We start from the raw sequence: 25,662 nt of genomic DNA on the forward strand, positions 1-25,662 counted from the left end.
GACGTGTGCTATAGTTATGCAAGTTTGTACCAAGTGGGGAAGTTGGGTGAAAGTCATATGGGATCTCTGTATTATTTCTTAAAATTGCATGTGAATCTACAATTATCTCAAAAGTTAAAAAAAAATTTAATCTTAATATGCTCATAGCTAAACACCAAGAAGACAGACAATGAAACTACCTGAGTAACGTACTATGAATGAGGAATTGGTCAACTTATATTTTTGTATTTTCTCCATTTTTTGATTTGTGGGTTTGTCACCTTCATTTGAAGTACTGGCTGATTTAACACAAGATGAGCTTCAAAGTGGAGGTAATGCTGGGGTAACAGGAGGCGACCAAGTGTTCAGGCCGGGACACCAACGCCCTCTGCTCATGGCCTTTCCTTGAGGGACTCGCACACCAGAGCACCTCCTGCCGGAATGGCGTGAGGTCATCGTGACTCTGGCAAGGCTCCGGAATGCTGGGAGCCATTCGATCCCGGAGACTCGGCGACAGCCAGCACTCTTTTCACTGTTACGAGGCTACGCTCTGGGTAAGTGGGGGGGCCTGGAACACGAGCGAGCCCCGAAGTGCTCACAGGGCAGGCGGCACTCATTCCTGCACCAGGCTGGGCAGGATGCTCAGCTAACTCCTCCGAGGAGTCCCACAGAGGTGGGTGGGGTCACCTGTGAGTCTCCAGGGGCGTGACTGGGGGCGCAGCAGGAATAGAAACAGGTCTCAGATTTGGGGGAAGAGAGTAGGAGAAGAGAGGTGGGCAAAGGGAGAAGGGCGTCAAAATGGGAGGAGCGCAAAGTGGACGCTCCCAGAGGCCTGTCAGGAGCTGCCTGAGGGCCTCCGGAGCCAGGACAGTGGCAGGAGCTAGGAGAGGGATCCCTTGGCTATCAGGAGGAACAAGGTCCTCAGATGGGGTAAGTGGCACTGGCCTTCCGGAGGGGGCAGGAGGCACTGCCTCAATCAGCCTCAAGGGCCTTTGGGACGGGTACAGCCACTCTGGTCGTATTTTTGCCAGCCTTGATCACCCATGATTTTATAGTGGTTCACAGGTATATTTAGGTAGAGCTGATGACAGAAATTTAAGTATGGAAGGCCATCCAGCCTGCCCCTAATGGAAATGTGACTGAGGCTCCACTGTCCCTGCCACTAGCCACTCTTCCCTTGAGCACCAGTCAGACACAAGTTCTAATCCCAAATCCAAAGAACTCTGGCCACGGTCAGGAAGCAAATCCTACATAAGTCATCGCTTCCTAGCCTTTAAATCAGGTAAGTCATACACCTGACCTCACAGATCATTACAAGGATTGAATGAAGTCATTTTTAGTGCACTGGTCAACATCTGAAGTTCAGTAAGCAATCAGTAACTGTTAGCTGCTCTTATTGCCATTTTATTAGGTTTCACAAGGAGCAGGTTTCGCAGAAAGAAATGGCCAGGTTAGAAACAGGTTGGGAACCTTCCATTTTTTTGTAACAGAGAAGATAGGATGCCCCTGAGCTCGGTGTTCACTGCCCGAGATGCTCCAAGCCAAGAAGAGTCCAAAGGAAAGGGTGTGCATGGAAGGGAAGGCAGGCGTGTGGTCATCCACACCCCCCGGCCTCAGAATGAAGGTGTGGGGCTCTCATGAGTGAGGCAGGGAGGTCATGCTCTTGTTCACTTTGGTCACTATCAAGGACATCTGAGTACAGGTTCTCATGTGCCTCCACAGAGGTGTCCTCCGGACAGAAGGATCCATGGGAAGAGGCACAGGACAGCAACTCTTCCTTGGCAGAGGAAGGTCAGTAACAATTCAGTTCCTACGCCCCTCTGTATACAAGTGCAAAGGGAAGGGTGGTCATTCTTCTCAACATTTCAGATGTCAAAGGCAGTCCTCAAGGTGGGGAGAGCCCTCTGGCCTCCAGCTCTGACTCTTCAGAGGCCATCCCTGAGCACAGAACCAGGGCAACGAGGGGTCGGAACAGGAAGAGGTTGCTGGAGGCCAAGGCAGGTATGTGTCCCCAGGCGTCCCTCTACTTCCTCGGCCTTGCACGGAGCATCAGTTACTGCTGAGTAATCTCTTTTCACCTTGTCCTCAGGAGGCTGAGTCCAGTCTTCAGGGTGAGCTGCAGAGGGCCAGGGCCATGCTCACAGGGCCTTTTGTTCCTGCAGCTGCCCAGAAGAGCAGGTCTTCGGCCTCTAATCCGGTCTCCTCAGAAACCATCTCCAAGCCGATGCCCTGGAAGAAGGGGCTGCAGAGGGACATATGGACTATCAGCCACATTGAGGGAACGAAACTCAGGATGAACAGGAGCAGAAGGTCCAGTTACCGCCCTGAGGATCAAGAAGCCTTCTACCGACTCCTGGGTGTGTGCTCAGAGCTGCAGGGCGCTCGGGGCCCTCTTACACTGAACCCTGGGGGACAGTGGCTCTGGGTCATGCTCAAACCTCCCCCCACGCCGGGCTCTCAGCTGTGAGGCATCCAGGTGGCACTGAGAGTGGGTGACCCTAGTTCTGCTGATGGGTTTTCCTCTCAGAGACAAATTCTTGGAGGGAGGGCCAAGAGGCTCCCAGCTGAGCGTTCACAATTATCAAGACATTTCAGGACTAACCACACTGCCCACAGAGGCACATTCATCTATCCCTCTAGTTAGGATCTGAGAGGCAGTGATGAAAGGACCAACTAGAACTTGCTGGCTTTATGCTCAAAGAGGGAGGAGACAAGACAAACCACGTGGGCAGAAATAAGATGCTTTTGGCCAGTGACACACACAGAGCAAGTCATTTGTTAAAAGGCAGTGACACCTGGAGATAGGGCTGGAACCAGGGTGGGAGAGCTTCGTGAACAGGGTACTCAGTTCAGGGAAGGCCTGTCTCTGAAGGTGGCATCAGGACCAGAGTCAGGACTTAAGAGGCACACTGAGCACACTGTCTGATGCAGCACCCATGAACCACAGGTAGTTATTTCAACGTAATTTTACATGAATTAAGTAAACTGTTAAAGCTCAGTTCCCCGTCTCACTAGCCACACTCTAGTAAGCACTCGGTAGCCCCGTGGCGAATGGCTGCCACTGGACAGCAGGCATCAGGCATTTCACGTGCACAGAAAGCGCTGCTGGACAGTGCCCTTCGGAGGCCAGGCTGGCTGGGGTGGGCAGAGAGGGCTGATGACCGCCACCCTCCCTGCTGTGCAATGTCGTAGTCCTGGCCATGGATGGCGCCTGGTGAAGATCAGATAGGACCCATCATTCTCAGGTCTACACTGGAAAATGGAACCTCCAGGAGACAAGTCTAATCCCAGATGAGCCCGCTGGGGGAGGACAGGCCAGGTCGTTGTCCGCGGAGGTCGAGGGAGTCCAGGAAAGGGAGGTGGGATGCCTAGAACTCTCCACCACCACACAGGTGCTCAGTTATCAGATGGGGCGGGAGGCCCTGCAGTCACAGAGCAACGGACCAAGTACAAAAGCCACAATCAAGGCGTTTTTTTTTCTTCAGCAGTTTCTTTCTTTTAATCCTCACCTGAGGATTAAAAGGATTTTCTATTACTTTTCAGAAAAAGTGGAAGGGGGAGAGAGAGAGAGAGAGAGAGAAACATCAATGTGAGAGAAACACATCAATTGGTTGCCTCCCGCTCAATCCTCGACCCAGGCCAGGGATCGAGCCTGCAGCCGAGGTACGTGCCCTTAGTTGGAATCGAACCTGGGACCCTCCAGTCCGAGGCCAATGCTTTAACCACTGAGCCAAACCAGCTAGGGCAAGCTTTTGACTTGAGGCAAACTTGCTTAACTTTGAGATCTGGGTCACATCCCTGCAGCAAACACTCCACCACCTCCTGTGTTGAAAATCAAATAACAATAGCAAAACCCATGCCCCAGCCGAGTCACTTTGTGGGTTTCAGTGGAAGGATCAGCAGCTGTTCCTCTAAGGCTCACAGCCCTCCACTGCCCCCAGAGGCCCTGGAGAAGGCTCTGGTTCGCGCTCCCTCTGAAAGGTCCCACAGCCCCACACTCACTTCTCCCACCAGGACTGCTCCGAGCCCCCATCCCTCTACTTCCTTTGCAGAGGATCCCATCATCCAGAGCTTCCTGGAAGCGGACATGTTCCTCAAAGTGTCTGACAAGGTATCTGCAGCACAAAATGATGAAGTACCAAGGGGTGTGCAGTCACCAGCCAATGGGGGGCAGGTACAGAGTAAGATTCCTGCCTGGGCAGGAGCATCCTTGGAAAGACCTGCCCTCGGAGCCATCTCCTCCCCGGCCTTCCCTTGTCTCATCCCGACCCGTCCAGGGCCCCGAGACCCTAGGCCAGTCCCACCCTGAGCATCCCCCTCACCACCCTGTGCCCGCAGTACTTGCTGTCCATGGTGGTGGAGTACTTCGGCCGCGTCGGTCTGCCCGGACATCTGTACAACAGGATCCACTTCTTCCTGGCCCTGTGAGTGCCTATTTTGGCCACAGAGGGGAGAGCCTGCTCCCAGTTCTGCCCAATACTCCCACCCCACAGCCTCCTCCAGTTCCACTGCCCATATCCTGACAGTCTCAAGTGGGGGTTCTCCTTGGCCAGAGAAGACAATGGCTGTCAGGGGTCAGGTGGCCATGCAGAAGGCAGGCCACGAGTAAGGTCCCGAGATAAGAGAAGTAGCCAGGTAACCCCCCTTGCTGCCCAGAGATGAGTGACTGAGAGAGGACACCAGGGAAATGGGGGCCAGGAGCCTGCACAGCACAGCCCCAACAGGCTTGCATTGACGGCAGCCCTGCTGGCCCCTGGACCTGGGTCCCCTACAGATAGGGCTCCTCCAGACCCTCTCGCCTGGACACACTGCCCCCGGCACCAAGTGTCCCCGAGGCTGGGAGTCGTCGCTGGGCCTGGGCAGTGTCCCTCTTTTCCTGTGGCAGCTACATCGCCTCCGACATGGAGGAGGACAACCCCACACCCAAGCGCAGCATATTCCAGTTCCTGCTGGGCAGGGAGCACTGGCCAGAGCTCTACAAGGAGTTCCTGAAGCTGAAGGTGCAGTTCTTCCATGCGATGGGGCACCAAGCCTGGGTCACCCCAGAGCTGTGTGAGGAGGTGTGTCCCTCAGGAGGTGTGTCCCCGGGGTGGTGGGCTGGGCCCTTCCTCCAGGTGCTCACTCCTTTGCTTCCCTTTCAGATCCAGGCCCAGAATCCACATCACTGGGTCTGGAGTCGGGGGCGTGGCTGCGCGCCCTAGGCTGCCAGGGGGAGAGCAGGGGGCTGCAGGTGGTCCAGGTGAGTACAGGTGGGGGGGGGGGCAGGGCTGTGTGCCCTGCAGTCACCTCAGCTGGGCTGGAGGCAGGAGGAGGAAGCGACTGTATCCCTCAGTAAACATTAGCACAGGAAGGGCTCTGAGAACTCCTGTGACAGGAAAAGTACCTGTGTTTACATCAAAATTCTCAACATGAATTTGCCTATGGAATCCTGCTATGCAAACACAAGTCCCAATTTGCATACCAATGTTTTTTCTAAGAAGTTTTAGAAATGCTGATCTAAGTAATGAAAACCTCTGCAGAATTTTGATCTGAGCTGAAAATTTTAAACATAAATATGTAAAACACTGAGGTCACCCTTTCTGGAAAAGGGACTGTGACCATGGAGGCTCTCGGAGGAGAGAGGCAGGCTCCAGCACTTCATCACATCTTGTGTTCCTCCCACATGAAGTGAGCTACCTCGAGCCAGGCGCTTGAATGATATGTCAGGGACAGGGGGCTCCCAGGGCTTTGGTCTCTGAAAATAAAACCACTGGGGAAAAGGAAGCACGTGCACAACAGAACTGTGAGGAAATACACAGGGTGACATCTTTATAGAGAATGACCACCTCTCTAGAATCACACTCTTTAGAGAATGTGTTTTTCTTTGTTTAAATTTAGGTTTTATACTTGGATTTACTTGAAGTGGGGGGACAGTGGGTGAGATGCATGAAAACCCCTTCCCTGGGCAGAGGGGCTGCTGGAAGAATCCCATGCGTGCAGCCAGCGCCATGAGACAGGTGTGCCAGAGCCTCACTGGCCCTCACAGAGGAAGGCAGGCCAGCTGCTCTGATATAAACCACAAAGTTTAATTCATCCACAGGCTTTTTATTGAGAACCAAGAACTGTATATGTTAGGATCCTCAAAATTCCAAGAAAATAACATTTTTAGCACAATAAAAAAAGAGAAATAGCAGTAACAAGGGACCCACTGGGGTCTGGTCACTTATAGGAACAGGAAGGCGACACTGATTTCCCGCGCTCCTTTCCAAAGCGCACCATGTGGCAGGGTTTGCCTACTCTTCTGCTCTGACCTCACTTTCTCATCTTCTTGTAGCTGCCGCCACCTCCGCCTTCCCCTCCCCTCCCAGACATGGAAGCTGCCTCTTTCCCAGGCTCCAGGTGGCACCAGCATGGGACCCCCCAGCTTCCTCAGACCTGCAGGATGACCAATGCAGGGAGAGCCCAAACCACAGCAGCCATGGCACAGTGGACCCCAACCCCCAGATGTCCTGAAGGGGCAGCAGTAATGTGGAGGTCCACCCAAGGGAACCAAGAGACCGAATCAAGAGCCTCTGTGAAGACTAAGGACTGGCAGAGGAAGAAGGGATGGGGAGTCTGGGAAGAGGCCTGGACTCCAAGGAGGAGGAACCTGAAGACTGTGAGGAAAAGAGGCGGCGGAAGGGGCGAAACACAAGGAGAGGAGACCTGCCAGTTCTAGAGACAATCGGCATCTGGGGACAGTGCTGGGGGCCCCTCCTGACAACCTGCCGAGCAGTCTTGTCCGATAGAGAAATGGTAGGAATTTCAGCCACAGGACTAACAGACACTTGAGCCTAGCTACTGGTGTGCCCATCTGAGGCTGGTAAAAGAGCAGGAATAAAACGGGGAGATCACATGCCATTATAGCCCGACACTGTAGAAATAGCCCAACTTTCAAAATGAGAGGAGGGAGGGGAAAAGGAGGGGCTTGTGAATGGGTGCTGGGGAGAAGTGGGGAGGTCCCAGGGGGTCATCAATACTGGAAAAAGATGAGAGTGAGGTTTAAAAAAAAGAGAGTATAATATGAACATATTAGTAGTAAATGTATTAAAAACCATGAGCCATCCTAAATGCTAAGAGTGACGAATACAGCAAATGTTTAAAAAGCAAAGCAAACAAAGACACAGTAAATCTAAAAAATACACTAAACAACATAGAAACAGACACAACTGAGATGGAGCATACTGTTTGTATTGATAAATTTAAAGTTGCTGCTAAAAGATTTTTAGACCGACTCGCAAAGCAAAAGCCAGCTCGATGTGTTTTGTGAGATTACCCTTAAATCGCTCAGAGGTGCTAAAAAAAGGGGGCGGCACAGAGATGATGCCCCAAATGAAAGCAGAAGTTGTGACCTTGACACAGTTCAGGCTCCAAGTCCTTCAGAGAGACAGGGATGGACACCGGGGGGGGCGGCGGGGGGGGGCCGGGGATCGGGTGCAGTGTTAAAGGTGGCCCAGAGGTCACTAGAGCTTGATTTGCTCATTTGTGTGTAGGTTTGACAGATGCAGGAGCTGGGGCATGCCCCTCACCATAAGCTATGAAGACGGGTTTCTACACACAGGGTGAGAAAGCAGCCTGTTCAGTAAATTAGGGAGGACCGAGAGAAGCTCTAGAGGCAGAACCCAATGTCTCCTGCTAAGGCCTGGCCTCTGTGCCTCAGGGTTGCCACAAGTTCATGCCTTCACACTGGAAAACAATCATCTGAGTGTGTGTATGTAGCTGTACTGCGTCCTTAGTTACGCCCATCTATGGAGGCAACTGTGTGCAACTGTGTACTTACCTGTGCAAGCAGCCAAGATGGATGTGGGGAGTTGTTAAGTGAGGAGCCACACTGTGACACACACTGCGAGCACCCTCCAGCTTCTGATCCTCCCCTTCAAGGACAAGTGGAGTAGTCACATGAGGTGGAACAATGCGACTACTTCCTACCGACAGGCTGTGACTGGAAGTGATATGGCCACTTCTGAGCCAAAGCACTTGAGAACCGTGGGTGTTTCCCCAGCTATTCCATTGCCATGGCTCTGAGAAGGCTGGGATGGTGAGAGCTACACTCAAGATTTTTTGAGAACCCATAAGTAGCTGAAATTGGTTCTGATGATCCTAGCATGCCTGCCCAAGAGCACACTGCCCAGAATGTCCTCTCTGCTCCCTGCCAACTAGTCACGAGGCCCAAAATACAAAGAGAGTGCTGTCTCCAGACTCTGTGCAATCTTCTACTCTGCTCCCTCACCAAGCCCAATTTTTGCTTTTGTTGACAACATTCTAATGACTGATCTCCTCATACATGAGAGTTCATATGTGTGCAACTGTCTCTCAAGTTGTTCTTCAAAGCAAAGCATACAAGTTGTAAACAACTGTGAGTGAAGACAAAGCAACAGCTGTCAAGATACTGAGTTCTTTAAATCTAGATTCCAATGGAATTTCTGTAATCCACCATTTTAACTCTTTTTATTTTTAGTTAGAAAAGAAAAACCAAGAGTGAAGGGAAACAATTTCACCTTCCCGGCCAGCCACATCTCGCCCACGCTCCCCACACAGGAGCAAGTCCTGGGGGAGGTGAGCAGATGGAACTGTGAGCGTCTAGAGAACCGAGCCACCCGGTCTCCAAGCCTGAGAAATGCAAAAGCAAATGCCATGTCGGTTGTTACCAAAAATCTCAAAGGAAATGTTTCTATTTGTTCTAATTTTCACTTTTAAAGCTAAACACCACAGTTCGGATATAGACATGTGACATGACTACAGCTTCCACCAGTGTATGGTCCCTGTGGCCATTCAGGAAGCACAGAGCACAGGTCACAGTCTGCACAGCAGGGAGCCTTCTTTCTGTACTGGAAACCGGAAGCTGGAGACACCTGTGTATGAGTATCTTTCATCATCATCTAGTCCAGAGACCCCTGATACAGGAATAAATTCTCTGTGTTTTGGGTGGAAACAACTTCTGAAGCCATGTCTATAGTGGAAATTTCATCTTTCTCTATTTAGAGCAGGCTTCACACTGGGTAATTCTTCCTTAGGATATAAATCTCCCATTTAGGTGATCAATCATACTTTCTGGCACACACTAATTTAAGCAGGACAACTGTGACATCTTAGGAAACACTGAAGGCCTTTTGTTGATGCAGAAAGTTTTAAAAACTTCTTGAAAAACTGCATTTTTGAGCATAGTCACTTCACTGGAATCATCATAGAAGAAGGACTTTAAAAACCAATGTCCACTCCAGCCCCCAATGCTCTAGTCTCTGGAACCCCAAACGAAATCAAGAGTTTTGAAAACAAACCAAAAAACTTTATTTAAAAAAGTAAATTGTAACTTATATAGATCATGTGTTAATGCTGACAGCAACAGTCTAGAACATTTAAAACACTCAGACTTTAAAATACATTGAGGTTTGTTAAGCTCATTTCGCCCTGATTGCATTATAAAACTTACAAATGTTTCTTTAGCTGTACTGTTTGGTCACGTTTTTGTGCAGAAGTCACATTGCAGGGCAGGTTTTCCACCAAATGTGATCACATAACCATTGGCTGTGGGTTTCCAAGAAGCAAAGGAGCCAATCTTAGCAGAGCTCGCACAGGCATTTTCAGCTGTTTAAATTTGAAGAGGAGTTCTGCAAAGCTGGTGCTCCCTAAAGGAATGCAAGTGGTGGGAAAGGTCATACTTCTAAACAGACTCAACCCCAATCCTCCTCCAAGGAAACGCCGGCCACACCAGGTTAAAGCTGGCATTCCTCCCTTTAAAAACAGCTACCCAACACGAAATTTAAATTATGATTTTCCCCAATGCACTGTAAAACATAATTTGATATGAAAATTTAAATTCACCCATTCTATACTTCAGAAAGTGACCTATAGCTAACTATAGGTGAAACTATTCTTATTTAATTATATATATTATTTAAATACAATTAATAAAAAACTAAAAATAACTTTTAAAAAATCAATTATGAAAGAATAACAACAACATTTAATGTGTTAGTATATACAGGTGTTTTCTGAATGTAAATAAAAGTTTATGCATGTGTAAAGTTTAGAGAGTTTTTTTTTTCCGAAAAGGTTCCAAAAAGTAACACCCATCCACGAATGAAGACAGAAACACCCTAGAGAAAATAACTCACTAGAAATGTCTCCTACCAAGAAACTAAAAAACTAAGTGATAATCACGTACTGAAAAGAGAATTTAGGTCTGCAGTACCTTCTAGTCCTACAGATGGCAGGTGCCGTGGAGCTGGGACGGAGTGGTAGACAAGGAAGCAGGCCAGCATGCTCAGCTGCGACTCCTCCCAGGGCTGCCCACTGAGGTAGGCATGCACACACACATCTCCCCCAGCTGTGAGAGAAACACAAATGAAACTACACACCTGGCAGGCAGAGGGATGCCTTTTTATTCTTTTTCAGCAAGAACTCAATGAGCACTTACCATATACTAGGCAGAAATTGTGCTGGGCAGTAAGGCTACTGTGTCAACCAGAGTGTCTGTCTCTGCAGAGTTTAGAGTTGTGGGGGACAGAGATCACACAAATAAACACATAATTGCTAATTGTGATGAGTGCTATAAAAGTACAGTGGCACACTGTGGCTGTCTCCCCAAATACCCTTCCCTCCACTGTGTAACACTGGAGGGGACTGACTTCAGCTCCAAGCCTGGATTCTGATTAGTCTAGGCCAGAGGTTCTCAAATTTGAACCTGGAGAGCTGATTAAAACACATCAAGAATTTCTTAAGTGGGACCAGAAAACTTGCACTTCTAACAAGTTCCCAGGGGCTGCTGCTGCTCCTGCTCCAGGGACCACACTTATAGAACCAGCGGGCTGGGGCACCAGGCAATCCCATTCTCCTGACAGTGACTGGGTCAGGGCTAGGCAGACCTGAGCCACTCAGTGAAGGAAACTTTGTGCCAAGGGTACTGATCGAGGAACTGCAGGAGTTCCAATTCAAGTTCAAGATACGAGCTGCTGGACAACACATTTGCTGGAGGCTCTGGGAAACAGAAATGTCCTAATTCCTATGGCAAAGCTCAAAGAAGCCATTCTGTTCTTCTGGGCAAAATGCTAAGCTTGAGACAAGTCACTAGATGAAGTTCTTGCTTCAAGAAACTAGAAAAAGAAAAGCTTGCTTTCAGTTTATTTTGCTTTTCATTTTCTAGTTTCTTGAACTTTTATTAGTATCTTGAGACTGTTCCTCTTTCATACTGTAATCATTTAGTGCTATAAATTCCCCTCTGAACACGACTCCCACTACCAGATTTCAGAATTTATTCTGAATTTGCAGTAATTAAGACAATATAGTCCTGGCATACAGACAAGACAGACCGACCAATGGTACAGCACTGAGCCCAGAAACAGATTCATACTGATTATTCAGGCAAACTGATTTTCAACAAAGCCCCAGAACAATTTTATTACAAAGAAAAGTCTTTTCCACAAATGGTCCTGGAACAAGTGGACAACTGTATTAAAAACAAAAACAAAAAACACCTCAACTCCTCAACCACATAAAAGGTTAATTTGAGATGAATTGTATACTTAAATATAAGAGATAAAATTGCAAAACTTTTTAACAGAAAACTTTAAAATTCTTCATGACCTGAAGTAGGAATGATTTCTTGGACAGCACTCAAAAAGCAATAACCATAAAACAAACTGATAAATTAAATCTCATCAAAACTTAAACTTGTGTTAAACAAAAATCACTCTTAAGAAAACAAATAGTCAAAAAGTAGAAGCACATATCCACAAACCATCTCAAAACTTGTAGCCAGACTTTGTCAAAGCTCCTACAACTCAAATAACTAAGAGAGAGCTAATTTAAAAATGGGGAAAGGCTAAATAGGCACTCCACAAAGAGTGTATGAGTAACAAAAAAAGCACATGAAAAATAGTTAACACCATGAGTCACCAGGGAAATGCAAACTAAATGAGATACCACTACACATTCACCAGCCTGCCTAAAATTAAACCGACAATGCCAAAAACTGCACTGCAGCCACTGCTGGTAGGGACAGAAAATGGCACGCAATTTGAAAAAATAACTGAATGTGGCAATGGGTGCAGGTACAGATGACAGAAGGATGGCAGAATGTTGGTGACTGCTGAGGCCGGCTAATGGAGCTTATTAAACTATTCTGCTTATTTGTGTTATGCCTTAAATTTTCCATAATAAAATATTAAAAAGCTAATAAAACTTCAAGTTCTTCACTTAAAACCCATTTTCTTTGCTCAGATTAAAATCTAATTGAGGAGCCACATAAAACATCTAGACAATATGGTAAGTCCAATGCATTCACAGATGAATGACTGGACTGGGTTAATAGTAGTGACCCTGAAAGTCCATGTAGCATCTGTGATTTTAAGGTACACGCAGGAATGACATTTCCACACTGATGCATGCACTGATACATCTTCACTGAATTTATTGTTCTCTATCCCAAAGCCAACAGCTAGTTCTTTGGAGAGTGGAGACTAGATTTAAGAAGTTTTTTTTGTTTTGTTTTGTTTTTTTAAATAGATCTTTATTGATTTCAGAGAGAGGAAGGGAGAGGAAGAGAAACATCAATGATGAGAGAGAGTCATTGATCGGCTGCCTCCTGCACAACCCCGCCTGGGGACCGAGCCTGCAACCTGGGCATGTGCCCTGTCCGGTAATCGAACCCCGATAGCCTGGATCCTAGGTCGACGCTCAACCGCTGAACCAAGCCCGGCCAGGCAAGATTTAAGAGTTTTAAAAAGTGATGGTTCCTCACTAGAAAATCAATACACATTTTTGGCAATCGGGGTGGCAGTCAAGTTTGGAGGCACAGAGCAATGCTGTAACCAAGTGTCCTAAAGAGCAAAAGGAAGAAAGCAGTTCAGTGCTGTTTTAGAGAGTGCTCTAGTCACTGCCAAAGTTTCATTGTGTTCTGGAAATCTGCAAATCAGATATTTAAGGACAAATTTCTTAACAATAGCAAAGGTCTGTTGTAGTTAATCAAATGCTAAACTGAAGAGAAAAAAAAACAAGAAAACCTATAAAATAACTTGTATTTTTCCCCAAAGTGAGAAAAAAATTATTAAAAATTTTTTTTAACTGCATGATCTTTCGAATCCTACGAGGAAATGATAGATGAGATGTAGGTGTTAAATATAAACATTGGGAGTTTGAAATTGCTGTTTTCCAAGTATATCCCTCAAATCTGGTTTATAATTTAATTTTTTCCAGAAATTTACTTCATAGTATAATAGGTAGTTTTTAATTATATTCAAACTCTTAGATTCTTGATTACTAGTACACTAAAGAATCAAGAATTGTTACTACTATTGTTATTAGGGTCAGTATTCACCCAAACCAGGTTGCTGTCAGATATGTATCAGAAGCATCTATATGAACTGAAAAAAATAAAATCAAGGTGTTGACTACTAAAACCCAACTTCAGCCATATGTCACACACAGACAGCTTTCCATAAAACCGAAGGCCCCATCATTTGTTTCAGGGGAAGCAGACTCACTTGGACACTGTTATGACTGACGTCACAATTTCCCTGCAATCACAAGTCAGTGCTTCCATGGATAGAAAGCCACCGTGACATGATGTCCCATGTTCTCATGGACTCAAGAGTTGGTAAAACAAGCATTCGCTCCATAAGCACATACCAAATTTTGGGGGGAGGGGGGATAGAAGAGGGAAAAAGACGGCTACTGGCCTCAGGGAGGTGACACACCCCTCAGGTACAGAAGACAGAGGCCAGAAAGAAAACATGACCTAACGCTAGAGAAGGTAAAACAGGTTCTGAAGTGTAGAGTGCTATTTAAAATGCCATGTATGTTCTCTCCAGGGTTTACAGAGTAAATATGTTTTTAAAGAAGTTGAAGTAGATAATCAGTCTATTTCTCCTAACTAGAAATGTTAAATCCACAGGCATTCTGGCTTGTCCTCAGATTTGTGTTGCTTACCAATGAGAACATGTTAGAACAGAAAAGCTGAGTCCCAGCATTATCTTAAAAGCACAAGGGGCACAGGCTCTTATTACCTTGTAGCCACTGGTCCAGTGTGTTATCAATAGAGCATTTTACAACGGGCAGGAACTCGGAGTTCATGAAGAGCCCCCGCTTTGGGTGGTTCTGCAGCCGCTCCTGATGGCTTCTGGAGCTGAAAAACTCCAACACCAACTTTATCTGCCAAAGTTCAGATGTCTCAGACATTTCTCTTCTTCCCAGTCTTCTTACAGCCTTGTTGAGAGAAAAGAAAAAAGCCATAAGGGCAAATAAGGTCACTCTTGGCTCAATGGCTTTGAAAAAATGAATACCCAACAGGTCTACAGCCAGTCACCTCTGGGAACACCAGGTAGGTATGACATGGCTGGGGTAAGGCCAGGGATCCCAGGGTCAGAAGGCAAAAGCAACACCTCTGATAATACTGCTTCTGGGACCCATCTGCAAAGCCACCATGATGGCAACCAGACAGGATATTCCTCCATAGACACTGGCCCATGATGGCAACAGGGTGAAGGTTCAGAGCCTAAGAGGAAAGCACATTCCCAGTCAGCAAGAGCAAAGAGCTTGTGAACTGGCTGCTGCAGGGAGAGGCGTTGTGGGAAAGCAGTGCTAGTGTGGAAGTCACACACTGACATTTTCTAATCAATACTATCAGGTATCAGACAGTGACAGCATTCTGGGCCTATGTGACTGTTACACTGGACATTGCCTTTTCGTCAGCATGTTCCTTAGCATGATGTGATTTTCAGGTCTGGGGGACTGTCCCCTACCTAAATGTACGTCCCACTCCGCTTTTTAGACACTGAGTCCCAAAAGCCTACCTATGAACTCACTGTCTCATATCCGCCTGAAGAGCCCTTTACCACTGTAAATTCTGGATCTCATCCCAGAAATTCTGATCCAGTAGCTATGAAATGGGCTTCGAGAATCTGCACTTTTTAAGATTTCCCAGATAAATTTTAGCCAAGTTAGAAAACTACTGGCTTAGCTTAACTGCAAATTTGGGTCTGAATGATATACTAAAAAGCTGATGTGTTTCTAATAACCTGGGTGAATAAACTGATCCAATCTTTTAGGAAAGCTGTCAAAAATCACTTCCTGCACTACCCCTTTTAGGCTTTTTTAAAACATCAATAACACACACAAAAAAATTAAAAATGAATTTGAGCTCCCTCGACTACACACTGGCCCTGTAACCTCTCGCTAGGTTCACCATGCAGGTGTGCATGTGACTGCCATCAGCAGGCGCCATTTGTTCACTCACTGCTCACTTGCGCAGTCTCCTCCAGGGAGAGGCTCTCACGGGGGAGGCCAGGGGCCACACAAGGGGGAGAATGGGAACCCTAGAGTAAGACAGCCAACAAAGGGCACTGCTATAATCATAAAGTCTAAGCTTTTTTTATACGCACAGAGCTTTCAACTTTGATAACGCTTCAATTTCTGAATTTCTAAATGCAGGGGAGAAATAAAAACATGAGCACTTAGGAACCTTATCTCCCTGTTCAGGATAAGTCTCATAAGAAGGAAAATAAGTTTGTGAACCACACCTGGTCCATTGCTATGTATGCAGGCAGCATCTCCGGGGTCTCTTGAGTAACACACTCATAGAGCACTGAAGAAAACAGATCCAGAATTTCCTGTTTCTGTGAAAAATCAGAAGCTGATTGTAGCACATCAATGTACATTCCAGAAACAATTCAAGAAAAACTATATAGCAACTGTATGGCCCTTTTTAAGCAACGCAGTGAATGACATAAAAAGGTAAAACAGCTGGCTCTTTATAAAATCACAGCACATACAACTTTAAACACCAATAAAACACAACCAAAATTAAGTCCCAAGGGACAGTTAAGGACACAATGCTGTGGAGGAGAAAACTGGACCAAGCCTTGGGTTGTGCTGGCAAGGGCAGGATGCAGAAAGGGGATCCAGCATCCAAATATATAGTAGAAACACGGAGCAAAACAAGACTGGAGGAGGCAGCAAAGCCACATCCTGCTGGGGTTAAGGCAAGAATGAGCCTTCATCAGAAATCTGTGGCCTTGGGCGCAGTGCCCAGTCTTTACTAGCTGTGATCTTGGGCATGTGACATTTCTGAGTGGCAGTTTCCTTGCCTGTAAACCCAGAATGATAAAGTGCCTACCCTCAGGGTGAGAATTAAATGAGAAAATTGCATAAAGTAATGAGCAGAGTGTTTAATAGAGGCATCCCTCATTTTACTGCACTTCGCTTTATTGCTCTTCACAGGTGTTGCATTTTGTTATGAACTGAAGACAAGTCCCTCCTCCAACAAAAATATTACAACCCGCATCACCATGAGACCCATATCACCGAAAGACCCAACCCACAAAATCCCTGATGTGTGCCTGTACAGAGTAAAGATTCAATATATTAGAGGCAAAGGTTATTCCACTTCACCCTTTAAACAAGAATGTAAGGTAGTTTCTATTATAATCCCACTTCTAAAAATGAGGAGAATGCCTCTTGGAGAGGTTACAAGTATTCTCAAGGCCACACACTCTGGTAAGCAAATAGGCCATCAATCCCAGGTTATATAATTCCTACATTCAGCCTTTGCCATCTGCAATGATGGATTAAATCAGTGATCTGGGTAACCTCTTAATCCTAAAGAGAACAGTTTTATGACCAACAGAAAGAAGGGTTATAAAATACAGAGAAAACAAAATTAATAAAATTACATGAAAACAATAGCAGTAAACACTGAAAACACAAATCAGTAAAATGGACAAATGGAAGTTATCACCTATTAAAATTAGTGTCTTAGAAATTTTAAGTTTGTAGGAAGTTAATGAATTTCATACTTTTAGACTATGGAAAAAATCTATATTTGCCAAGCAAAAATCATCCAATGTGCCTGAGGCATGTCATCATTGTCAAAGATAGATAGGGGTACTATAGATTTTTTTGGTGGTGTCCACAGACATAACAAATTCTAGTCTTGGAGTTGAGCAAACCATATAATATATACCTGACCCATGTTCACAGTGGGCTTGCAGAAATACTCAGCAAATGACAGAAGTGCTGGATCGGAAGTGAATGCTGAAATTGTTTCAGGCTAAAAAATTAACAAACAACAACAAATGTAAGTAAAATATAAGGATTGTTTTCTTTACACATAAATGGTAATATATGTAGTTATAAGAAATCTCCCTCATTTTCTTCACACAATGATCCCACAAAACCCAAGGTTTTACAAACCTGCTACAGCTTCATCAACCTGTTCTCAGAAGTTACAAGAAGCTTTTGGATAAGCTAACAAGAACTACTATCAAAAGTCCAATAAACTGGTCTTTCTTACACAACTCACCCCCAAAAAAAACGCTTTCCCTCTCATTCACTGACTAACTGAAAAGCACACTAGATTGTTACTGAAAAGGTAAGGAAAAAAGAATGCCACTCAAATAAGCCCCTCAAAAAAGACAAATACTGGATGATTCTACTTAAGTCACCAAAATCAGAGAGAGAGAAAGTGAATGGAAGTTGCCAAGGCCTAGGGATGGGGTAGAGAATGGGGAGTTCTTGTTAAATGGGGACAAAGTTTCAATTTTTCAAGATGAAAAAAAGAGTTCTGGAGATGACGGAAGTTATGGCTATACAATATGAATGTACTTATACCACTGATACCTGTACACTTAATAAGGGTTAACATAGTAAATTTTATGTTATATGTATTTTACAACAATAAAAAAATAGTGAGAGAGAAAAAATATTATCCAAGGTGAAAATGAAGGTATATTACCATTTTCCACTAAGGCTTATATTTTACTTCTGACTCCCAGCAGGTAGCAAATTGAGATGTCTTTTCATTTTTATACACTTTGCCCATTCAAACTCAAGTCTAATTACAAACTGGGTATCTGAGATGGGCTCTAATTTACATAAGAAGCAGTAGTTCTAATTTAAGTTAAACTCTGTCCAAAAATCCTGCAAAAGTATTTCTTACGCAACCTATCAAATACTGCCAAACAATATTCATTGATGTTAACTACATCCATTTAAACCCTGGGAATATTATAAAGACAGTTGTAAGTAACTGACCTAAAATGAAATATGAGTTGAATTAAAATAAATTGCTGTCTCCTTACATGGAAAAGCAAAGACTGCCACTCAGTCCTCTGCTGCCACTGAGCTAGTCCGTGTGCTGTGCTTTTTGCTCCATGTAACTATCCTTAGGGGCCCTGACTACTTTGCACTGCTTCTAAGGTAGCTCCAGTAGCAATAGATTTGCTCATGGAATTCCTGAAAACTGGTGTGAAATTCTGAAATTCTGATGGTAGATCACTGAACACATTTCTAACGTTGAAAGCTTATTTGAGTTCTGGAATGTACAGCAAGATATGTACTGGCCCCATGAGAGTGAGATTGCTTCATACACACTTTACTTATTCATTCCAAACACTACGGCATTAGCATTCAGATACTCAGAGGATAAAGCCAATAAAATAAGACTAAACCTGTTGTCATTCTATCGGCACCAAGATTTAAGCAACCCATGGAAGTTTAAAAATGGAACTAAGTGCTACCTCACAAAAATATTTTTTCTATTTTTTGCCAAGAATTAAATAAATCTTGACAGAGTTGAAGATTAATGAGTAAAATTATTAAACTAAGTATTTTTATAGTATTAAGATATATTGTGACTATCCCTGCCGTCAGATATGAATCATCCTTAGAGTCCTGGCACATTACCTATATTTTACTATGGTTGCCACTTAAGGCGGCACAGATGCAGGTCATTCAGTCTTTACAATCTGCAGTGATCAGAGGGAGCAGGCCCATCTAAACAGTGCCATAAATGCTATCACAGAAGGATGCCTTAGGTGGGCTAGAGGAATGTGGAACTCTTCTCTCTCCTTCAGTTTTCACCAAGCACATTACCTTGAAAGCCCGAGCTTCGGAGTTCCTGTTAGCAACAGTCTGGGCCAACAGACTCTGCCATCCCATTGGATCTTCCTTGTAGGAGAGCTGGCCTGCTCTGAGCTTAACATATAAAACCCCATCCTTGGAAAGGATTGACCTGAAAGGAAACAAGAATGAATTTAATATGAGGCATTACTGGAGGTTCTTGCCAGAAACGTCATGTTTCCCAACCCTATATTCTCATGAGATGAAGTCTTTACCATTTTCCACTAAGGTATATGATTATTTACTGTGTCTGAAATTAAATCAGTCCCTACAAGAAAGCCAAAATAAAGTTTTTCTTTGGCATCTAGATTCATGGAACTTGTTAAGAAGGCATCTGGACCGTACTCATGTATGAGTTTCAAAGGCAGTAATTTATCTGACATGTCTTCATGTTCCTCATATCCCTGAGCACTATGTGTGGATCACAGAGGTACCAAACAGCTAGAGAAGAAAATGATGCTGCAAATCTAAAGACACAATACAGAAACAGCTATTATATAGACCGTCTGAAGGAAATGGAAAGTGAGGCTAAACTATAAAAACTTTTGCAAGCTTATTAAATTTTCTGAAAAGTTAAAGACTTAATTTACATACCACCACCAGTGTAAAATTATTATATTAACATTCTCTGTTCATCAAAGAAATTATTTACATACGTTGATTTCTACCCAAAACCAATCGACCATAATCTTAATTTTATGACAACAATCTATAAGAAGAGAATGGTAGAGACACAACAGAAGGTGTCATCTGACAAACATCAACTCAGCTGTCATCCAATTCCCTTTATGGGCACACATATCAGCCTTGTTTTCTTAAACTAGATCGTTTATTATTGCTCCAATACACAATTCCATTACTGCTCCAAGTTAAATCACTTCACGTTTCTCAATGAATAAACTTATAATATTTAGGGTTTTATTTCTAAATTGAAATTTTCACTTTCTAACACAACTGTTTCAAAAATATTATCCTGGGTGAGATCAAAAGATGACAAGAACCATTCCAGAAAATAATCTGTAATTTACACCTTCCCATACTCACTTTACAGATACATCTGAGAAATTCAATATACTTACTTCAAGTGCTGAGTTCCCTTGCTTAAATCTATGAGCAGTTCCCAGTACCGGGGGCCTTTAACTTTAATCTGCCAAGACAAATGTATATACAGTCAACCCAATGCTGAAAACGTGTCAGTCTGACAAAATGAAACCCATGCTTTGCAGAGAGAGTAAGAATAACTAGACTGGAAAAAACTTTGAGAGGTTAACAAGCTCCATTTCCAGACAAAGGTGCAAGTGAGTCATGTTCTGAGGCCATCTGACCTATCGAAAGACTTTCCCGACTCCCCATGACACCTGCCTGTGGGGCTGCTTTCCTATTTCTGGCAAAACACTAAGAAAGCAGGGAAGGAGCAGCAGGCACCCTGTCCAGCAGGGAAGGTGGTCAGGGAGATGGGCATGGGTGATGAGGCACTCAGGCAGCAGCAGAAAGAGGTGAGAAATGTGGGGGGCCAAAAGCAAAGGCTGTGGGGAAGGTCCCCGGCCACAGGTAGAATTAAGAAATCTGGCAAAAAGTGAGATATTCCTTATGCCTGGGGGAGTGGTGATCTTTAACTCCATTTCCTGTTTTAACGCCCAGATGCCCTGTCATAACATCTGTTGCCACCTATAGCTAGCATGAAGTGTTGTCTTGGAGCCTGGCGTACATTTAAGAATAAACTTTTGTAAAAATAGTCATGCAGTGTGGCTCATCTCATTAGCTCTTCTCACTCAGCCATTTCAACCTCGGCTGTGAGGTCAGAATAAACCCAGCCCAGAATCCTGCCACTGCGTTCTTCAGTCTTTGCTCTATCCCAAATTCTGTACTACCTGGAATTAAACCAACTCATTTGAAGACAAAAAACAAAAACTACACTGAGAAAGCATAAGCTTTTGTTTAGCTATCTGCTATGCTATGCTATTCTGGTTGAACTTACCCCTTGGATAGATCTCCCTAAACCATATCCAACTCACCTGCTTTAAAAGGTGGAGCTCTGGAAGAAGGGTGGGAGCCATCAGTTCTTCTTTGGTTTGCTCATACCACTGAGTACCCTTCACAAATAAAAGAGAACTATGGAGTTAGGGCAGCAATTTTCAACCTTTTTCATCTCCTGGCACACAAACTAATTACTAAAATTCTGTAGCACACCAAAAAACATATTTTTTGCCAATCTCACACACACACAAAAAATTGGTATAATTTTGATTCATTCACACCAGACAGATAGTGTGTTGGCTCTTGTCATTTTTTCATCTGACAAGCTCAGGGAAAAGAGGTCAGTGCCTCTTGGCACTGGTCAGGTATGGCATGTTTTGAAAATTCTTCCGGCACACCGGTTGAAAATCACTGGGTTAGGAGAAGCTACAAAGAAACATCACTACATCTCTTCCGCATAGTCTGTACACATACTATCAAATAGCATAAAATCCTGATACTCAAGTCTCAAAGGGCTCAAGCCTTTGTGGGTCTGCATCACCTTCCATCACTTTGAGCCCTGCACTCAAATGCCAGCGATACTGCCAATCTGCACTTGCCAGGCCTCATGTTGTCTCTGTTGGGACCACACCTCTGCGGCTGGCACATCTCAGCCCAAACACAGTGGCTGCCTTAACTGCCTCCCCTGCTCCCCACCCCAGGTGGATGGAGCACTTCTCTGCTCCCCCTGCATTCTGCACATACCTCCAATTACCACTCTACCCTTACGGAACCCATGCCTGGCTCCCTGATGGATAGACAAGGAATATGACAATGTTGTACTTTATATCCCAGAGCCTGGCACAATTTTGATACATAGAAGGTATTTAATCATTCTGAACTGAAGGAAGGATATATTATGTGTAATCTACTCCTACATCTAAATCAATGATCTCTCATCAAACACAGGAGTGTGGGCCTTAAAGCACTCTGCTAACAAATCTCAGAACAGTTCCAACTTAGTTCATTTTTTAGAACACTACCATGAGCCACATAAAGTTAACAGAGACACTTTCAAAAAAGCTCTAAGGATGAAAGGGCAGCTGCTGATCTCTAAGATCCTAGACCCGCAGACTGTAAATGAACCTGACTGGCACGCAGGATGTGCGAGAACTATGGAGGCTTCAGTTTTTATGAGGGTTCAACTCAATACTATCATCTTCTAAAGGACAATGCTTTTGAAATATTTTGACCTGCAAAGACGAATGAGTGGTACTAAAATTACAAATAAACAACAGGGAAAGAGGTACCTTATAGGTAACTTCTAAGAGGGCATAGCAGGGCGTGTTTGTGTCCACATCCACAGGCACTAGCAGCCGTGGTTCTGCAGCCAGCACGTACAGGTGCCGCAGAGCTTGGAGATGGTACCTGTTCACAGAAAACAGACAGGAGGTAACCAACGGTGACAAGGGCTCGAGCTCTACACTCTGCTGTGGCCGACAAACTGAACCAGACAGACACTAGCGCGCTATCTTCTAATGAGTTGTCCTGAAGGAAGGTGAGAAGGCCCAGTTAAAAAGCCGTGGGAGAAAAATTCTTTTAAAAATTATAGACATTTACCGAAGAACTCTTTACTTGGGTTTGCAGTTACAAGGTTTTGTAGGGTGGTAAAATTTCTCTAACATGAAAATATGTAGTAACTGATCAGTTATAAAATCAGTTCTCAAATACCCTTTTCTGCTCAACACGGGCACCTCTTTTCAGCTCCTAAGGCATTTACTTCTAGTTCGTTCTTTCCCTAGCGCACTGGCAGGGGAGAAGGGGGAAGAAAGAGCGCCGGCTGAGCTCTTCTACCAGGATGCAGCGCACCAAATAATGCGGGAGACGGCGGCAATACTTCTTTCTGTGTGTGCTTTCTGAGTTTTCAAAAATTTTGTAAAAACTTTAAGGTTTATATTTTAGAATTTAAACACACTAAAAAGCTTTTACATTTTAAGATCCCGGAAAAGGAGGGTAAAATGAGACTTCAAATTATTTTTTAAGTTTTAGTCACAGCAACACCCTCCCTCTTCCCACCGAAATCCCCCCCCCCCCCCCCCCCCCCAGATCTTAGAAATAGCATCAATCATGGCCAGAAGAAACTGGTATTTATCAGTTATATAAAGGTTCTTAGTGCTTAACACCAAATTGCTTTGTTTAAAATAACAAAACCAACTAATACTATGGCCAGTAGTACATGCAGCTCTCCACTGCACTCTAACCAAGAGCTGACCATAAGAACTCAAAAATCTTTCCTAAATTGTATTAATTTAATGACAATGCTTATGCGCCACCTATCATTAAAGTTTGGGCTTCAGGTCAGGCTACTTTTGTAAAAGAACTTTCGCTATGGGTTACGATATAGTTTAAAACGATGGCTTCGCTACCACAATGAGGCTTCATCCCTGGGCAGTTGTTGGGGTGCCTTCAATTGAGCACACTGGTCATCTCAGATGTCACTGGAACATAAGTAGCTATTTCATTCCCTCACTCCAGTGCAGGAAATCTGCTGTACCTGACATCTAGGGAAACTAAGTATGGGTGGGTGGTTCTTTGTGCTCTGAGGGCAGAGCTTTTGTATTATCAGATTGCTCCTATGTGTTTGAGGTTCTACTGCTCACTGCCACTTCTAAACTGACTTTTTGCTGCATTTTGCTTTTCTTGTCCTTTTCATGTCACTTATACAAAACTTCTTGGCATTCACGTAAGACAGAGAAAAAAGGAATTCATATAGACATTGTCACTAAATCAGACAAATTTCTCTTCTTGGAATTAATTATAGCACAAAATGTATCATCTTCAGTTCCCCTTGGCTACTATCTTTTGCTTGATCAATTTTTCCCTAAAGATAACCTTGCTGGTCTACTTCTGGATTTAGAGCAGTTCTACTGATTGGAGTACAGTGAAAGAACAAACCATTAATCAAATGTCCAAAGTTCTCTTCTGGCTAATGCTTTGTAAGAGAAACTTTTAAAAATACCCAGAAAGATAACTAAGTTCAAGAACACGATAAAGCTAATTTGGAAATGAGTCCATGGAACCAAAGCATGGTAACATTATCCCCTTAGAGAGCTCAAGAAAGATCACGTGGAGCAGAATCACTGGACTCACCGATTGTCAGTGCTGTGAGCTGGGAAGTGCGGGTAAAGGGCGCAGAGGAGAGCGGCAATGGAGGAGTTTGAGGTGCTCAAAGAGTACCTGTGAGATAAATTCAGGTGGTACAGACAGAATTAATGATACTGTCAAACTTTCAGGGCATTCTTGAAAACCAGGCAACTGGGGTATTTAATGTGGCAAGGCATACTGAAATGGCAAGGCCTGAAAATACGTGTCAATGCTGTGAACATTTCATTTCTCAATCCACAAACCATTTTAAGATCATGTACTACTTAAAACAGAAGCAACATCCCACAAATGTTAAATTACAAAATTTGAACTAATAATAAGCAAAGCTTTAACCTAAAATAGCAAAGTACTGAGGAGCATGAATACAATCCTAGAGATTACAAATGTTAACAAAGTCACGTATGAAGTATAGTCCCTATTCTCCAGTTTTATATGTACCTATTTATAAAATTATGAACACTACCCTTAAAAATATAAGGTTTTTACTGGGTATCTCAAAAGTTCTATTTCTGAAAAGCGTAAGCATTTCCTTAGAATACTTAACTAAGTGAAAAAGGCAAAAGTTATTATTTAAAAGTTGATTGTATAAACTATTTCTCAAAATGCAAATCGTTTTTTGTTATCAATGATAAACTTGTTTTATAAAAGCCACACCACATACTCTTAGTAAGTAAAAATCTTTTAAAATCTTCCAAGTTATTTTAAGGTTGCTCAAATTCAGCATGGCAAACAGGCAGATTAGTCTAAAATTCCGGAATTTTTCTTACAAATATTTTGAGATAAAGATGGTACAGGATATCATATAACATCACTGTTGAAGCTAAATCAACATACACATATATTTTATTATATACAGGGTGTCCCAGAAAATGTAGATACTATAACAGCTGATAGCTCAGTTCTGAAAATGAAATGTGTACTCTAACAGCATTTATGTTCAATCTCAAAATTCTAACATTAATAGCTCATGTTTGTCTTTAGTTTTATCCTAATGATAAAGAGAAAATGGCCTATTTTGTGCGTTTATAATTATTCAAAGTGTGTGTACACATTTTTTGGGATACCCTGTATATATGTGTATACACACACACACACACACACACACACACACACACATCCCCCAACTGCTTTCCCTATCTATTTTTTCATACAGGGTATCAAGTAAGAAGTTAGCATTTATCATACACACATATTTAATGAATTTAGGAAGAAAAGATTTCAAAATTTAAGTACAGACATAGTTTGACATGTGCATAAAATAGGCCATTTTCTCTTTATCATTATGATAAAACCAAAGACAAACGTGAGCTATTAATGTTAGAATTTTGAGACTGAACGTAAATGCTGTCAAAGTACACATAACCATGAAGCAACCAGGAATCACCAGAGGAACAGGGGCAGCGTGGGAGGAACCTACTCAACAGGGAAGAGCAAGTAGGGCCGTACAGTGTGGAATGATGAGACGGGGTTGAGTAAGAGAATAAAATTAATGTAGGGGCTTATTTTGAAAGAATAGCATTTCAAAAATCATAAAATAAGAATTTTTATAGTAATAGTCTTCAGCCATCCTTCATTCCAAATAATTAAAGAAAGAACAAGTGTACAAAGCCTGTTAAAAGGGCATGCAACCTTCCTGACAACCTCTGCTTT

At 43.8% G+C, this 25,662-nt stretch overlaps 1 protein-coding gene across 1 annotated transcript in view; it reads right to left on the reverse strand.

Moving 5' to 3' along the window:
* Nucleotides 1-9,261: 9,261 nt before the first annotated feature.
* Nucleotides 9,262-25,662, reverse strand: part of ANAPC1 (anaphase promoting complex subunit 1) — an 87,710-nt gene continuing 71,309 nt past the window's right edge. Inside the window, exons 39-48 of the mRNA XM_016216200.2 lie at nt 23,998-24,084; nt 22,158-22,275; nt 20,907-20,984; nt 19,971-20,038; nt 18,865-19,003; nt 16,955-17,041; nt 15,513-15,608; nt 14,001-14,199; nt 10,190-10,324; nt 9,262-9,623 (exon numbers count right to left, since the gene is read on the reverse strand). Of these exons, the coding sequence (XP_016071686.1) occupies nt 9,508-9,623; nt 10,190-10,324; nt 14,001-14,199; nt 15,513-15,608; nt 16,955-17,041; nt 18,865-19,003; nt 19,971-20,038; nt 20,907-20,984; nt 22,158-22,275; nt 23,998-24,084 (1,123 nt within the window). The 3' untranslated portion in view covers nt 9,262-9,507. The remainder of the gene's footprint in view (nt 9,624-10,189; nt 10,325-14,000; nt 14,200-15,512; nt 15,609-16,954; nt 17,042-18,864; nt 19,004-19,970; nt 20,039-20,906; nt 20,985-22,157; nt 22,276-23,997; nt 24,085-25,662) is intronic.

The sequence above is a fragment of the Miniopterus natalensis genome, chromosome 13 (genome assembly GCF_054644295.1).
Source record: "Miniopterus natalensis isolate mMinNat1 chromosome 13, mMinNat1.hap1, whole genome shotgun sequence".
Classification (NCBI taxonomy): Eukaryota; Metazoa; Chordata; class Mammalia; order Chiroptera; family Miniopteridae; genus Miniopterus; species Miniopterus natalensis.